Genomic DNA, 17,275 nt, shown 5'->3' with positions numbered 1-17,275 from the left:
TAAAATGTATTTTTGAGATTTTTGCAAATTTAATAAAAAAAAAAAAATAACTAAGAAATTACATGTACATAAGTATTCTTCTCCTTATGTCTTTGCACAGGACTTTAATCTGTTTAAATAAATTCTTCTTCAAAAATTAAACTAGCTCTGATCAGCTTTATTCTGTTACCTTTAAATGGGGACATGAGGTTTCTGCAAACTCTTGGTCTTTTGTACATTTATAGCTCTCAACTAGTTAAGTTAAGCAATATCAAATTCAGATTAGTAATGTGACTATGAAGGTGATCTACAGTATGGTATTTAATGCTTTAAGGCAGTGCAGTGTTTCCCAATTCCAGTCCTCAGGAACCACTAATTGATCCATAGAGAGAATAAAATGTCTGGTGTTATTTTATTGATCGGGCACCATATCCTTGTTAGGTGTCCTCGATAATACGATAGATTATTGCTGATTTTACTTGCGCCTCTAAAATGGATAATCTGCGGTCATCACAATTAGAGTATATTGATAGTTAAAGCAAAGTCTGCTGACCACTGACACGTTTTGTCTGATTGACTTTCTCCAACACTTTGAGCAATAGTGCTTCTCAGAGTGATTATAAGGGGTAAATTCACTAAAGTGGGAGTTTTTAGAAGTGTAGATGTTGCCCATAACAACAAATCAGATTCTACTTAACATTTAACTAGCACCTTCTAGAAGATAATAGCTAGAATCTGATTGGTTGCTATGGGCAACATCTTCACTTCTAAAAACTCTCACTTTAGTAAATTTACCCCTAAGAGTAGGTGGTGTCTGTATATATGAAATTTCTCTCCTAAATAACTTATGCAGTATTGCTTGTCTTTGTACAGTAACTGTAACAGTTAGCGCTTAGTAATTATGGTTGTGTCAGGTCTGTATGTAAATATGACATAACTAATTTATTTGTATAAAAAAAAATATTTTAGTACGAGTTGATTTATAATATTTGGATTTATTAATTAGAGTGTATCCAAGTATTACTTACCTGCTCTTTATCTATCCTCTATTTAAAAAGGTTGCCTTGTGATTTTTCTAAAGCTCCCTAGTGTCATCTCCATCTCAAAAATATTTCCAAGATCAGACCCTTTCTCACCCAGGATGCTACTAAAACCCTCATACACTCACTGGTCATCTCCAGATTGGATTACTGTAGCCTCCCCCTATCTGGCCTCGCCAACTCCCATCTCTCTCCTCTCCAGTCTGTGCTCAACGCTGCTGCTCGGCTCATCTTCCTCTCCAAAAGCTCTACATCTGCCTCCCCTCTCCTACAAGCCCCCGACTGGCTCCCCTTCTCTTTCAGAACCCAATACAAGGTTCTCATGCTCTCTTACAAAGCCCACACCCATTCCTCTCCCATTTACATCTCTGATCTCCTCTCCCTTCACTCTTCTGTCCGCCCTCTTCATTCAACAAATACACGCCGCCTCTCATGCCAACTGATTACTTACTCCCACCTCCAAGATTTTGCCCGTGCTGCTCTCCACCTTTGGAACTCTCTCCCTCTCTCCATCAGACTCTACACCTCTCTACAATCCTTCAAACGGGCTCTTGAGCCGACTACTTCATCAAAGCCTTCTAGCTCGCATCCTAACTTGCTGCTACATGCTCCTTCCTCCCTGTCTTCCCCATCTGTATCACCCCTGTTTGTCTGCCCCTCCCCTTCAGAATGTAAGCTCTTATGAGCAGGGCCCTCTACCCTCTTGTGCTTCTCCTTACTTTACTTTAATTTCCCAACTAGGGCACATAACACTTGCTTGCTTATGCTTTGTTGCTTTTTTGGGTGTAATGGTCGCTTTGTATATTATCCATGTCTTTGTCCTGCATTGTATTGTATTGTGCTGTAAGTCGCTGGTCACCTATTTGTTTATGTACTTTGTAAGGCGCTGCGGAACACTTGAGATGCCATATAAATAAGTAATAATAATAGTGCATAAAACTGTGCCCAATATCAATAATGTCATTCTATATTTATGTCATTTTGCAGATAGTGAAAATTGCCATAAATGTCAGGATGATGAATGGCCGAACGTACAGAGGGATTTGTGCATTCCAAAAAGTGAAGACTTTCTGTCCTACACAAATGATGGGATCTCTGCAGTATTTATTTCTGCCTCAGTCTTCTTCTGTTTTATCACCCATTTAATATTGGGAATATTTATATCACATGGGGATACACCTATAGTAATAGCTAATAACAAGAACCTTAGCTTCCTTCTCCTGGTCTCCATCATGCTGAGCTTCCTCTGTATCTTCTTGTTCCTCGGTCGTCCTGTGAATGTCACCTGCAAGCTGCGTACGGTCTCCTTTGCGATACTCTTCTCAGTAGCCGTCTCCTCTGTGTTGGCCAAGACTATAATGGTTTGCATCGCTTTCCATGCCACCAAACCCGGCACTGTGTGGAGACAATGGATGGGAGCGACACTGCCCAATTGTGTTGTCTTTATTTGCTCATCTACCCAAGTTATTATCTGTATTATCTGGTTGTCTGTCTCCCCCCCCTTCCAGGAGCTGGACACACACTCCTACCAGGGGAAGATCATCGTTCAGTGTAATGAGGGCTCAGTTATTGGGTTCTACTCGGTGCTGGGTTATATGGGGATTCTGACAGCTGTGAGCTTTATTACAGCGTTTGTAGCCCGGACATTACCGGACAGCTTTAATGAGGCCAAGTACATCACTTTCAGCATGCTGGTGTTCTGCAGTGTCTGGATTGCAATGATCCCGGCATATCTGAGCACCAGAGGGAAATACATGGTGGCTGTGGAGATCTTCTCCATACTGACCTCAAACGCTGGACTTTTAGGCTGTATATTCTTCCCCAAATGTTACATAATTTTATGCAGACCCGAACTGAATGATAAAATGTATCTGCTTCAAAACCGAAGCAGATCATTGTGAAATTGTAGACTGCACATAACTAAAGCTGGTTACACACTAAACGATGCATGTACCCAGCAATGTCGCTAACGATCCCAGTGCCTACGGGCCGATATAACAGGTGGTCCGTACACACTGGGTGATCCTTTGCCCAACCATCCGATATGCCCCCCCATGCATAGCACTGTATGGGATCGTCAGCCGCATCGCCTGATCTTACATGCTTCACATAAGACCAGACGATGAGGCTGATGACCCCACGGGAGTGCGCACTACACAATGTACTGCATACACACTACACATTTTTAACAATTTGTTGTTCCAATGTGTCGGAATCGGCCAAAATGTGAAAAATATATTATTAGTATAAATAAAGATGAAAGCCTGATATATTACGCAAATTAAAGACAAACTTAAAATTGTTGTATTTATGTTTAAAAAAAGAAATATCGTATATTTTAAAGAATAAAATAAAATTAAAGTTGGTCAATGTGCTTTAACAAAAGACAAATCTGCCCTTTAATTCATTGCATGTCTAAAGTGCCAAATCTCAGAGAAATGGACAAAGTGTTATAAAGTTTATAAATTAAATCTCAACCCTCATCCTCATGTAGTCCACACCCAATTGTTAGATTCCTGCTGGCTCCCCACACAATTATATGCATAAGAAACAACACATCATGATTAAAATATATGTTGGACAACAAGAAAAAGTCTTTATCAGATATTTTGCTACAGTACTGTACATACAAAATTACGACAGTAAGATGATTAAGGAAGACCAAGTCCTATCACATGGTAACTTTTATGTCTTTGAGCAGCAATGGCTGGCAATGTAACTTAATGACTCCTACAGGGCAGAAGAAGTCTAGGTTCATATCACTGACAAACTATTGATAACCACCAGCTGCTATTGACAGAGAGAATACACATGAACACTCAGTGAACACATGACATCGGGGTCATACCTGAGAGCTTAAATATAAAGCGAATTAGTATTCAGGTTGCAGCTTTATAAATGTGGTCAATTTATAGCAATCAAGGTATTTACAAACTAATGACAATTACAGGTGATTGCCTCCAGGTGATAATAATGCTACAGTCTCACAAGCAAAGTTAATGAGTAACATTGACCAACAAAGTTTCACTGTTGGGCTATACTTCCCATTCATGGTTAGAATGTTACAACAAAGATATAACACACGTTACTGGTACTTAAATAACAGGAGATAATTCTCGGCAATCTTTAATCATGACTACTTTCTTCTCCCAACACATTCCCTATAATTTTTTACATTTAATATACTTCATTAAAATGTTGTAATAATAATCCTGGGTGTGGGAATCATAAAACAATAAATATCGTTGTGGGAATACCAATTATCCACCTGTTATTAAAAATAAAAAATAACAGAAAAAAGCTACTTATAAAAAATTGTATGGTAATACCAACCATTCATGTGACATGAAAAAATGGAAACAGATAAATAGGACAATAATTTTTTCAAGATACACAAATAAAGTTGTAAGTTTTAACAACACTTCTGTTGACCGAGTGCACCACACCCAGGCAGATCTGAAGATGCGATGAACGACTCTCTGCATGGGCAAACACAGGAGGGATTTCTGGTTGCCTTGAAACGCCCTCCCCAGTCCACACCATGACCACAAAATAAATATTATATAATACAATTTTACTAGTGCTGCATGTTCACCTCAGTATCACAAATGAAATAATTAGCACCATCTGGGGATCTTTTAAAATGTCTCAACCAGTGATGAATACATGTGTGTACCAACTAGGAGATCTGGAAAACATGCACTGTTAAGGCTGTGCTGCTATATGCCATCTATAGAGTTAATCATTACTACTGTTATCCAGTGCATAAGGAGACCGAATATGTCCATATATGTCCAGGGAAGTACTAGGTTCTCCTGCTGCCCCCCAGACTCCCAGACTTGCTCCCATGCTCTGGAATGGTGCTCACATGTGAAATAGAAACATTCAGCTCAGGCAGGATGTCCTACTGCCTCATCTAATGGCTTACTGTGATTGCTGGTCCTGTTTATGCTGGAATTATGACACACTTTGTATGACGCATATTAAAGCTGGTTAAGTGCTAATTATGTCCTCTTCATGGACTGGCCTCTAAAATCAAGCATTTGGAAATTCCCCTCTATAAATCCTGCACGGGAGCACGCAATAGTGCATACACACTGGATGATGGTGATTTGTTGTTACAATTCATCTAAAATCATCAAATCATCCAATTTATCTTCTAGTGTGTACCCAGCTTAACGGTATTATATGATGAGCCAGATTGGGTAGCCTGTGCAGGGGCACATCTACAAGCCTTGCTAATAACATTCTGGGACAATACTGTGTAGTACTGTACAACAGATGGCCGACTTATTGCGAATGTAATAATCCTGCACTTCAGAGTCAGTTCAGATTGGGTTTACCTAACTTAATTATAGATGTTCTGCCCCAGATTCTTTAGAAACTGTGATGCAGCTATCAAGTCACATAAATAAAAGAATGATAGAACGTGGCAAAGGAAAATGGACAGTTGGGAATGATTTAGTGGCTAAATGTTTGAATTTGGTTAATAATATTGAATTTATGCAGATTGGATATTCGAAATTGTGTCCCGGAAAAAAATCGAGTAGGAGGTTTAATAAATTGTGCCTTTACTGTGATGAGAAAGGTCATATTGCCCATTCTTGGCTCAAGAAGTTGGGAAATGCCAGAGTGAGGCTTCCTCAGTTGCTTATGTTAATAAAATGCCTAATGATTCCTATACAATATTCTTTCACTCATGGACTGGTTAATCTTACAACTTTTAAGGATAATGGGGCTGCTGGGAATTTTATTGATTATGAGAAATCCATTTATTGATGTTTGGAAATGGGGCCACTGGAATTACCTGTACACATAGTAAGATGAAATAGAAATAAAAACCCTCTTCCTGGTGGTTGTATTAGAGTCAAAATGGTTTCTGTTCGGTTGTCAGTTGGTTGCCTTCATTGTGAATCTATGTTCTTTCATCTTATCTATTCTCCAGATCACGTAGTAATTTTGGATACCCATGGTTATGTATATATAATGTAGAATGCATTATTCTTATTTAAAAGTAACACTTGATAAACATTCTAGACAGGCTCGTAGTGCAAGATTCTTTGTAGGGTTTTGAAATCAGCCAATCAGAGACAATCACTTTTGTAGTTTTGTTTTGTTGGGTTTAAAACCACCGCCCATTACCAGCAATTTGAATTTTAACCCTCAAAACCTATAGATATAAAATCTCTTTTCATTAATGTTTGTAATAATATGAGGGGCTCTCATTTGTTTATTGACTTTTAGGAGTATGATCTCATTTTATCCAAGAAGATATGGTGCTGACAATTTAATGAAAAACAGCATAAACTTCTGCCGGTAATATGCAAAAAATAACCGTAATTGTAATTATATAAGAATATTGTATATTTAAAATTGTAATTAAAGCAGCAGTAAGTATGTGGAAACTAAATTAGTACATTAAAAAAAAAACAAGATAATAACTATACTATGAAAAACTCAGTATAGTGCTTTAATATGTGATGGCAGAAATTAGGTCAATTGGGACATATATATAATAAAAAAAAACAAAAAAACTTTTATTTACATACAATAATTGATCTCAAATGTCAAACGGGGCCTCATTCATTAAGGATCACTATTGCGATCACAGCTTCGTAATCTGGAATTTTTTGGTACAATTTGCTTTCCTTATATTACAAGGAGACTCGCATAAACATTGTAAACTTTTTTTACCTCAACTGAAACAAAAGAAACTTTTTTTTGTCTTTATCCAATAAAAAAATAATTTTGTTCATTCGTACAGAGATATATTTGAGTCATTCTACTTTAGAAATGTATGTTTTTCTATTTTCTTTAGTTCTCTCGATCTCTCTGGATCAGTTGCACTTCATTAAAATATTACACAACAACAGAGTTTACTGTCAGCAAAGCCATTTTATTTATTTTCCTTTCAGTATTTTTCTTTATTTCATATCATTTTCTTTTACAGGTTGAGGTGCCTATTCATCAACACTAAAATAACGTTTTTAAGGACATTTTCCTTAAATAACGTTATTTTAGTATTCATGAAGCCACTTAGCACAGGAGATATCACTGATATCTCCTTGCTAAGTCCCCCTGCGTTAATTTCCACACTCCCCATACATTAGTATGGGGATATGGAAATTATGGTATTCATCAAATTCCGAAAATTATGTATTTTCAGAATTTGATGGAGTTACTATTCGCCACTGTGAGGTGGCGAATAGCAGGACAGACTTACCTGGTTCCAGCTGTGCAGGTTCCCCGGAGTCTTCCTCCGGCGCTCTGATGCATCCTCTGGCTCCGTTTGCAATGCTGACATTGTGTTCTACCAGCAGAACACAATAAAGTTTAGAAAATTATTTTTTTTTTTTTCTAAACTGCACTGTGTGCTGCTGGGAGACCACATGACAGACCAGCAGGACGGAGCCGGAGGCGCTGCAGCGGGCAGGTAAGTGCGGGACGGGGGGAGGTGAGTGGAGCGGGGAGGGGGGCGCACACAAACTTACCGCAGCTGTAAGTAGTGCTGCGTATGCGCTGGGTTTACGATTGTAACAGCGCATGTGCAGTACGGATTCCAGCTGTGGTAAGTTAGAGCAGGCAGGGAAAACTATCTATTTCCCGAAAAGCTGTCATTGCAAAAATGACAGCTTTTCGGAATAGATAGTTATAGGGAGGAGGAATGATGAATTCCACCGGTAATTAGGTAGAACTCAATGCGAGTTCTAAACCTAATTACCTCCCTCGATATTTTAGGTATGATGAATAGGCCCCTGAGTCTCCCATATCCAAATATTCCGAAATACAGATTTTTTTTTAGCATGACTGAGACAGTGAAACCTTTGCTTTTTGATGGTTCTATGTTCATAAACTTTGTTTAAGACCCAACGTTATTAAAAATAAAGTATAAAATAACCTTCAGGCTTTGTGTACGAGGTGTATATGAAACATATATGAATTTCATACATGTACACAAACTTTGTTTGAATCAGAAAATTGTTGAAAATATTGTATAAAATTATCTGCATGCTGTGTGTACAAGGTGTATACAATACATAAATGCATTCTGTGTTTATATTTGGGTCCCATTCCCAAGATACTTCATTATGGTATGCAAATATTCCAAAATACGGAATATTCCGATATCCAAACTACATTTTGGATATGGGAGGCTCAGCCTGTATTATACTTACAGCACACACTGCCGTATCTTATTTATATCATGTCTGGATTCTAGACAAATTTCTTTTAACTCAACCGATCGGATAATGGAACAAAGAAGAGTGTACCTTGGTGCGAGCACCTATGTATCTAGCTTTCACTGCAAGTCAGCCACTGGTGCACACATTAGGGGTTATATTTACTAAAGTGCAGATTTTTAGAAGTGGAGATGTTGCCCATAGCAACCAACCAGATTCTACTTCTCATTTATCTAGCACCTTCTAGCAGATATTAGCTAGAATCTGTTTGGTCGCTATGGGCAACATCTCCATTTCTAAAAACCTGCACTTTAGTAAATATACTCCTAGGACTTTCACTGCTTACTAGTTCTCGGCAAAACCTCTGTAGTACTAACCACAAACTTTCTATCTGTCTCTTATCCTTAGAATTCTTTTTTTTAAATTAAGACGGTTTATTTTCTTCAGATTGAACTTTCTTCAAACTTTCTCTTACTCCAGTTGTCTGTTAGTTCCCTCTGTAAGTTTCAAGATTTACCCAAAATAAAACAAGATACTCAATGTAGATATCAATAAGAAAGTGTTTAGCAATCAAATAAACAAGAAAATGCAAATGAGAAGATAGACACAAGTATGGCATAAATTATAGATCTTATTAGGTGTTACAGCATGCCTTACATTGGCTAAGTACATAGCTAACACATTCAAATAAATCTAAATACAAATTATGTCTATCTTTGCAACTGAATATTGTGACATAATATTATTATTATCATTTATTTATATGGTGCCACAAGTGTTCTGCAGCGCCCTACAAAGTACATAAACAAATAGGTTACCCATTGATTTACAGTACAATACAAAACAGGGCGAGGACAAGAATAATACACATTGCTACATTAGCGACCATAAGAAACAGAGTAAAGCAACCAAGTGTTAGGTGCCCTAGTGGGGAGTAAGAAGTAGATGAAAGTAAAGTAAGGAGAAGCACAAGAAGGTAGAGGGCTCTGATCATAAGAGCTTACATTCTAAAGAGGAGGGGCAGACAAACCAGTGTGACACAAATGGGGTAGACAGGGAGGAAGGAGCATGTAGCAGCAAGTTAAGATGAGAGCTGGAAGGCTTTGATGAAGCAGTGGGTCTTGAAAGCCGTTTGAAGGATTGTGGAGAGGTGAAGAGTCTGATGGGAAGAGGGTGAGAGTTCCAAAGGTGGGGATCAGCATGGGCAAAATCTTGGAGGCGGGAGTGGGAGGAAGTAATAATTTGGCATGAGAGGCGGCGTGCCTTTGTTGAATGAAGAGGGCGGACAGAAGAGTGAAGGGAGATGAGGTCAGAGGTGTAAATGGGAGAGGAATGGGTGAAGGCTTTGTAAGTGAGTGTGAGAACCTTGAATTGGGCTCTGAAAGGGTAGGGGAGCCAGTGGAGGGCTTGTAGGAGAGGGGAGGCAGATGCAGAGCATTTGGAGAGGAAGATGAGCCGAGCAGCAGCATTGCATACAGACTGGAGAGGAGAGAGATGGGAGCTGAGGAGGCCGGATAGGAGGAGGTTACAGTAGTCCAATCTGGAGATGACCAGTGAGTGTACGAAGGTTTTAGTGGAATCCTGGGTAAGAAAGGGTCTAATCTTTTTTAATATGGAAATGATAGGACTGGGAGAGATTCTGGATATGTGGTTTGTAGGAGAGGGAGGAGTCCATGATAACTCCAAGACAGGCCACTTTGGGGCTAGAGGAGATAATTGTGCCATCAATTGATAAAGAAATTGTGGGAAGTGTGGTTATGTTGGTGGGTGGGAAAATGATCAGCTCAGTCTTAGACATATTAAGTTTAAGAAATCGCTGGGACATCCAGGAAGAGAGAGCAGAGAGACAGTTGGAGATACAAGTTAGGAGAGAGAGGGAGAGGTCAGGGGAGGAAAGGTAGATCTGAGTGTCATCAGCATAGAGATTATAATAGAGTACAAAAGAGCTGATGAGTTCACCTAGTGAGGACATATAGAGGGAGAATAGGAGAGGTCCAAGAACAGAACCTTGGGTAACACCTACTGTAAGAGGCTGTGGGGGAAGAGGAGTCATGAGAGGAGACAGAGAAGCATCGGGCAGAGAGGTAGGAGGATAGCCAGGAGAGGGTAGTGTCACATAGACTAAGGGAGTGAAGGATTTGCAGCAGAAGAGGGTGGTCCACAGTGTCGAAAGCAGCAGAGAGGTCAAGGAGAATGAGCAGCAAGGAGGTCATTGTTTACTTTTTTGAGGGCAGTTTCAGTGGAGTGGAGAGAATGGAAGCCAGACTGAAAAGGGTCAAGGAGGGAGTGGGAGGAAAGAAAGGTGGTAAGGTGATTGTAAACAACATGCTAAAGGAGCTTGGAGGCCAAAGGGAGGAAAGAGAAGGGACAGTAGTTGGAGAGAGTGTTAGGATCAAGGGTAGGTTTTTTAAGAATGGGGGAGACAAGGACATGTTTGAATGCAGAAGGGACAGTGCCTGATGAGAGGGAGAGATTAAGGAGGTGAGCAAGATGGGAGCAGGCAGAAGGAGAGAGGTAGCAGAGGAGACGTGAAGGGATAGGGTCAATGGGGGAGGTGGAAGGGGGACGGACCGGATGAGGGCCATGACTTCCTCTCCAGATTCAGGGGAGAAGGATGTCAGAGTTGGCAAAATGGATGGGGAGGGGTGTAGTTAATATCATTGGACTGTGCTAAATTATGAAATTAGATGATCATTTATAGATATCCCATTGTTTGGATCTGTGACAAGACTTACCAAGTACCCACTCCTCCACCCCATCTCGGAACCTTGGTTATACTGCCCACACAGTAACAACTAGGAGCTTTTAAACTTACACAAGTAATACTATTGATACTATAAAACTATATTATTATACTATATTGGCCGGGCGTCCTCAAGTGTTTTACAATCAACTCTCTCAAGATGCATCTTTTACAGACAAAGGACCCTGTCATTTTCAGTATACGGCTGACTTACTCATGCTGTCTAATGGTGTTAAATTTATATATATATATATATATATATATATATATATTTTAACAATGCTAGGGGAACAGGTACCATCTCCTGGGGTAGACTGTAGTGCACAGCAGCAGATCAAACCTGCCCTCAACCACTATTCCAGTGTTCTTGTCACAATATATATATATATATATATATATACTGTATGTCACAATGTAAATGTCACAATATATACGCAGTATAAACACATTTTCAAAATGACTAAAAAGTTAAGAGGTTAATTGTTTTACACGTGGAGGTAGAACGGAATGGTTATGAAGTTAAAATCCCGATGCCAGCAGCCCGAAGGGAGAAGATTCCAACAGGGCAGGTAACTAGCCTATTCCTACCCCTCTCCCCCACCAACCCTAACCTCCCCTTAGTGGTTCCTAACTCTAACCTCCCCTCTAGTTCCTAACTCTAACCTCCCCTCTAGTGCCTAACCCTAGCCTCCCCTCTAGTGCCTAACCCTAACCTCCACTCTAGTGCCTAACCCTAACCTCCCCTCTAGTGCCTAACCCTAACCTCCCCCAAGGGTACCTAACCCTAAACCCTCCTTACCGCACCCTAAACCTAAGACTACCGGTGGGTGCCTAACCCTAGGGGTGCCGAACGCTACCCCCCCACAATCTAACCCTAACCCCGCTATGGTCTCTAAACCTAACGCCTGCCAACCTCCCCCCCACAACCTAACCCTAACCCCGCTGCGGTCCCTAAACCTAACCCACTCCCCCCCCCCGGGGCTAATACTAAGGGCGTCAAGGGCGTCACGGACTTACCTTGTTCGATCTGGCGTCCTTCTGCGTTTCAACGTCTGTATTTTGACGCCTATCTTAACTCCCTTGTCGGGATTCGGATGTTGGTATTAAGACCGGCGGCCGTATAACTACATCCCAGGTAAAGCATTGAGAGAGGTAAAAAATCTTTTATCACTTGTGTGCAGACTTTTAGTGGGGATTCAAAGTGGGGTCCCAGTATTTGATTTGAGGGGAGGGAGTCTATTATGACCATGAATTGGGGTTCCACTCAAAAAAAGTTGACAGCACCCGCAGTTGGCTGCAATAATGTATTGCATTGTGAATTCGTGGATTTAATTAGTCTCTCTCGCTCTTGTTGAATTGAAGGCATACAAATCCAAATGATGGACTACCCCCTCTCCAGGCCGCATCACCCTTCTCTAGGCCACAGGTCACATATACAACAAGTGCATATAACTGACACAGATGGATTTACTTTTTGAGAGTGCATTTGTTTGTACAGTGTTTGCTGATTGTACTTACATTGATCTTATCTATTCACTTTTATTTTAAGAGTAACCTATGAATAATAATAAACCTGAAAAAATGCAAATAGAAATAACAATTTCCATCATGTATTATTTATATGGCAGCTTTATCTGCTGTACATGTAATATATATTTTAAGTACAGGACAGAATAGTCAGACACCTGTCGCTAAGTTCAGGAGATCCTTTATAAGGCAGAGAGATGATCCAGCGTCATTACAGCAACAGACGGAGGTAACACGTGTCAAGGTCCTGTGTGCTATATACCTCCTCTACATGTTACATTCATGGTCCGATCATCGCCATTGAATTAGAGCACATTGTGATGCCCATTTCAACAATGGCTTCAACTGCCGTGGTCTCCTATGCATTTACTTTGCTGTTACATTTGGTGACCCGGTGCGGGTTACTCTGCAGATCTGTGACCCAGAGCAGGTTACCAGCATGCCACCTGCATCTCAGTAAACTGTATGAGGACTATGAATATTTCCAAGACGGCGACATCATAATCGCAGGAGTGTTTAGCGTCAACCAGCATATAGTAGAGATTCCACAAAACCAAATAGTCAAACAAATGATGTGTTTAAAGTAAGTGATGTAGGATTTGTACATCTACGGTTCTACATATAAGAAAATGGCAACAAATGATTTGCTGCTTTTGAATGGGAGTCACCTTCGGGGAAAGCGAAAACCTATTAACAATGAACATTATTCATTTTGCTGATGTTATGTTTAAAACAAGAGCCACTTACCTGCATGCTTAAATTTATAATAATCATATGGGTGAAATGCTCTAAGTAGCATTTCATCCATGTCGATATCTCGGCGTCGGCATACTGAGGTCGGCATACTGAGGTTGACATACTGATTAGTGATACTGATACTGTCCACTTCCCATACCCAGCCCATTTTCCTGCCCATGTTCTAGTGCAGGGGTCTTCAACCTTGGCCCTCCAGCTGCTGTGGAACTACACATCCTAGCATGCATTGCCACCTTTTTGATATAACAGCATGCTAAAACTATGGCAGTGCATGCTGGGATGTGTAGTTCCACATCAGGTGGAGGGCCAAGGTTGAAGACCCCTGTTCTAGTGTATTGCATGAGAGTATGACCAGTGACTTATCTATTAAAGGAGTCTGATACCTAAACTTAATGTTGTTCTGTTGAATGTAAAATACAGAGTTTATTGCTTAAATGTGTTTATTTAATTACACTAAGATAGGTTGGAAAACTGCTGTCTAGATACAATTGTTTCCAGGCAGTGAATACAGAAGAGCTGTGTCCTATCCCATAGTAGTGAAAAGAGTCAGTAATGCCTGATAATATAAAGGGAATGGGTATGTAATGCTAGCTGTCGGGATGCCTCCTGTCACAATACAGACAGCGTTATCCCGATGGTTGGTATCCAAACAGGGGTCGGGTAAGTATACATTTTGAAAATTGACATTTAGGAGCTGATTGATTGGTACTTTATCATTCTCCACTTTATCACGCTCCAAGGCTTAGTGCATTTTATCAACGAGATTCTTGTTATCACTCATATCTAATCTTAAATGGTGCGCCAACCAATCTGCTCCTAACTGTCATTTTTCAAGCACATGAGAGTTAGGAGCGGATTGGTTGGAGCACCATTTAAGATTAGATATGAGTGATAACAAGATAATCACTTGTTGATAAATCTGCACCTATGGACCGTATAGTTCTGTTCTGCAGATCTGATTCATTTGGTTGGTGACCTATAGTACTGACTATAATAATCACACAGTATAATGAATAATACACAAAAAGGGGCCTGTATTGGAGATAATTAGGGAGTGGAAAGTAAAAGATTATACTCTTTCATGTGCACAGAACCTGCTAAAAATACAAATTGAGAAGAAAAAGAGAGCAATCCGCACAGAAAAGTTTGATATAGTAATCATGGATTGTTAGCTAACATAAACTACGTATATATGAGCCCATACCGGGCTGCAAATCACTCTAGTTGTCGGTGCTCTCTAGAGCCAGGAGATTATGTATAAATAATAAAAGAAAGAGAAGGCTTTTTCTGGGGCACTCTTGTGTGTAATGTTATACAAATTAAAATATAACTTTTATTGAAGTAATTTAAAATGATGTTTCTCTAGAAGAATATAGGCCCTCATTCAGAGCCGCTCGTTAGCGGCAGTACGCTCGTTCCGAGCGATGGTCGCACATCTGCGCATGCGTACGGTTTTTAGTACGCATGCGCGAACCAGTCAGTGCGGCCGAAAATCGTTTGTACGCTATATAGCGAGTGCCTGCTATTTTGAGTGACAGAATGAGGCGTATGTGGGTGGTAACAGGGGAAGGTGCTTGAAAACGGGGGAGTGGAATTTGAACGCAGGCGTGCTTAAAGGTCAAAACGGGCGTTTTAAGGGTGTGCATAATTAATACAGCAGCGTCATTGACCACGTCACTTGGTTTTTTTAAACTCAGAACTGCTCGCAAAATAGCCGTTGAAAAAACCAACCACAAGAATAGCGAGCAGTTCATACGCTGTACGATGTACTCGATTAATCTAATAAATAGCGGACATGACATATGGTGCGAGCGGCCAGGGGGCGTTTTTATCAAATAAACGAGCGTATGTTTTGCTCGCTCGTTCAGACTTAGAGGTGTGAACAGACTGCAATGTGCGAACGGATCATTTGAATAGCCGCCCCTTGTTTTTGAACGAACGACCGCAAATAGCGAACGGCTCTGAATGAGGGCCATAGTTCAAGAAAAAATATGATTCAAGAAAGATTACAAAGTTGCATTATGTGTCGTCGTAACGACATATAGCTGATTCCTGTCTATGTAGACATTACATTCATGCTTATTTCCAGTATTTTAAGAAAGGAATCGCAAAAGTAAAATAAGGGAAAAAGTGAAAATCTTAATAAGCAAAGATAAAGAACTATTGTTCTCAAACAAGGTCCCCCTAGTGAACCATAGTACATACAGTATATACATTTATATTTCAATTTTGTATATGTCTCTTGTATATGTTCAGGTTCATATTGGTAATCTGAAACTGTTTGGGAGTGTGGTAATGAATATGTAGACAATGGACTATTTGTCTGGTGACAGGTTAATATAAATATTTGTGATAATCCTCATTATTTCCATGTGAGTAATGTATATAGGAAAACATCTAAGTTAGTTTCACCGGTCTATAATTCTTTTTGACCAAAAAAATAGAAATGTGTTACCCACAGCAGAATGTACCTGTGATATGTTAAGATTACACTTCAACCATTATATATCACAGGTTAACCATCCTTATATTGCACATTTATATAGCAAATGATGGACTATTCCACATTGGTCACAAATTAATTATTAACTATTCCAAGATTAGCATGCATGTGTGATACGCTTATATTCCTGACAATATAATAAGTCACCGTGGTTACTGAGATTTACAAAGTCGTCCACGCATGCATGCTAATCTCACATAATCGATATGGCACTCGGTGACAAAACATTTCTTGGCACAAGGACATACACTGGCCAGTTTACGGTGCATGGTCATTGACTGGCAGCAATCCACTAACAAGAGGCAGTGACAGGGAACTGGCACTTAAACGGCGTGAAGCGAAATGGATATACGAACTTGACACATTAGCACCTCGTGGCCTGAACGAACAAATCTTATTTAATGTATTTCTAAAAATTTTTTTTTAGGGATTGCTGATATATAAAAATTTTTTTAATATTTGTTTGTATGTGACTATGTATGTGTTTTTATATTTTGCTTATCTACAGGGAGTGCCATATCGATTATGTGAGTCTTTATTACATGAACTAGCAGGGGGGCATTATTATAGCTAATTTTGTTTGAATACAGGGAACTGATGCCCCATACTGCGCATCGCGCTTTGTTGCATAGCAACTTACTGTTGTGGTTTAGCTTGCAGTGATGTTTGTATCCAGGAGTTGTTTAGCACAGAACCTTTCCATGTGACTTTGTAGCATGATGTCACAGAGGTTTGCTGCCATATGATTGGTTCTCCAACATGGGGCTTGGAGCTGGGTTGTGCTAGGGGGCGTGACCACGTCGTGGGTGTGCGTGTCAGCACAGCATGTGCAGTCTCACAGTGATCGATTGGCCTTCCACCTGGTAAACATTATGTGTGCTATATATGTTGTCTTCTGTGGTAATTGTTGTTACACTTTTCTTATGGCTCGAATAACATTGTGTTATGGATGCACATTGACAAAGGGCTCATATGGGGACCGAAACGTCGGACTTTACAGCTATATGACACTGGTGGTATGTGAATAAACTGGACTTCATTTTGCTTAATTATGGTGAGTGCCCTCGTTACTCTATTTTTCTACAAATGTATGGACCCTGGATGCTCCATGTGGTTACATTGAGGTGCACCCTTTGGGCTGACATTGGCTGCAGTGAGTGCTGGCTATACTGGACTTTATATATATATATATATATATAGATATATATATAGATATATATATATATATATATATATATATATTTGTTGTATTGTATTTTGTGTAATTTATATATTATCCAATTTTGTCTGTATAACACACGGAGGCCAATATGTTTATTGATACAAATATGGTATGTAATGCACCTGCCTCTATTGGTCCATTTGCAATGATTGGAGGGATTGTATTCAATGTGTACAACTTTATTTTGTCCCTCTCTATAGATTTTGTACATGAAAAAGGGATTTTGACTCCAGAAAAGTCTGCTCATTCAAGATGTCACCCTGTCGGTCTGAGTTCCATGCTCATTGTCAGGGGTTTCATGCTCTGCGTTCCATGCTCGTGGCC

At 39.8% G+C, this 17,275-nt stretch overlaps 1 protein-coding gene across 1 annotated transcript in view; it reads left to right on the top strand.

Moving 5' to 3' along the window:
* LOC148442160 (vomeronasal type-2 receptor 26-like) overlaps positions 1 to 2,920 on the top strand; it is a 33,770-nt gene extending 30,850 nt beyond the window's left edge. The window contains exon 5 of the mRNA XM_088464157.1: positions 2,007 to 2,920. Within this exon, the coding sequence (XP_088320283.1) occupies positions 2,007 to 2,920 (914 nt within the window). The remainder of the gene's footprint in view (positions 1 to 2,006) is intronic.
* Positions 2,921 to 17,275: the final 14,355 nt, after the last annotated feature.

This window comes from Taudactylus pleione, unplaced genomic scaffold (assembly GCF_031769625.1).
Source record: "Taudactylus pleione unplaced genomic scaffold, aTauple2 ptg001598l, whole genome shotgun sequence".
NCBI lineage: Eukaryota > Metazoa > Chordata > Amphibia > Anura > Myobatrachidae > Taudactylus > Taudactylus pleione.
Note: the sequence above shows the minus strand (reverse complement) of the source record. Positions and strands in the feature narration are given on the sequence as shown.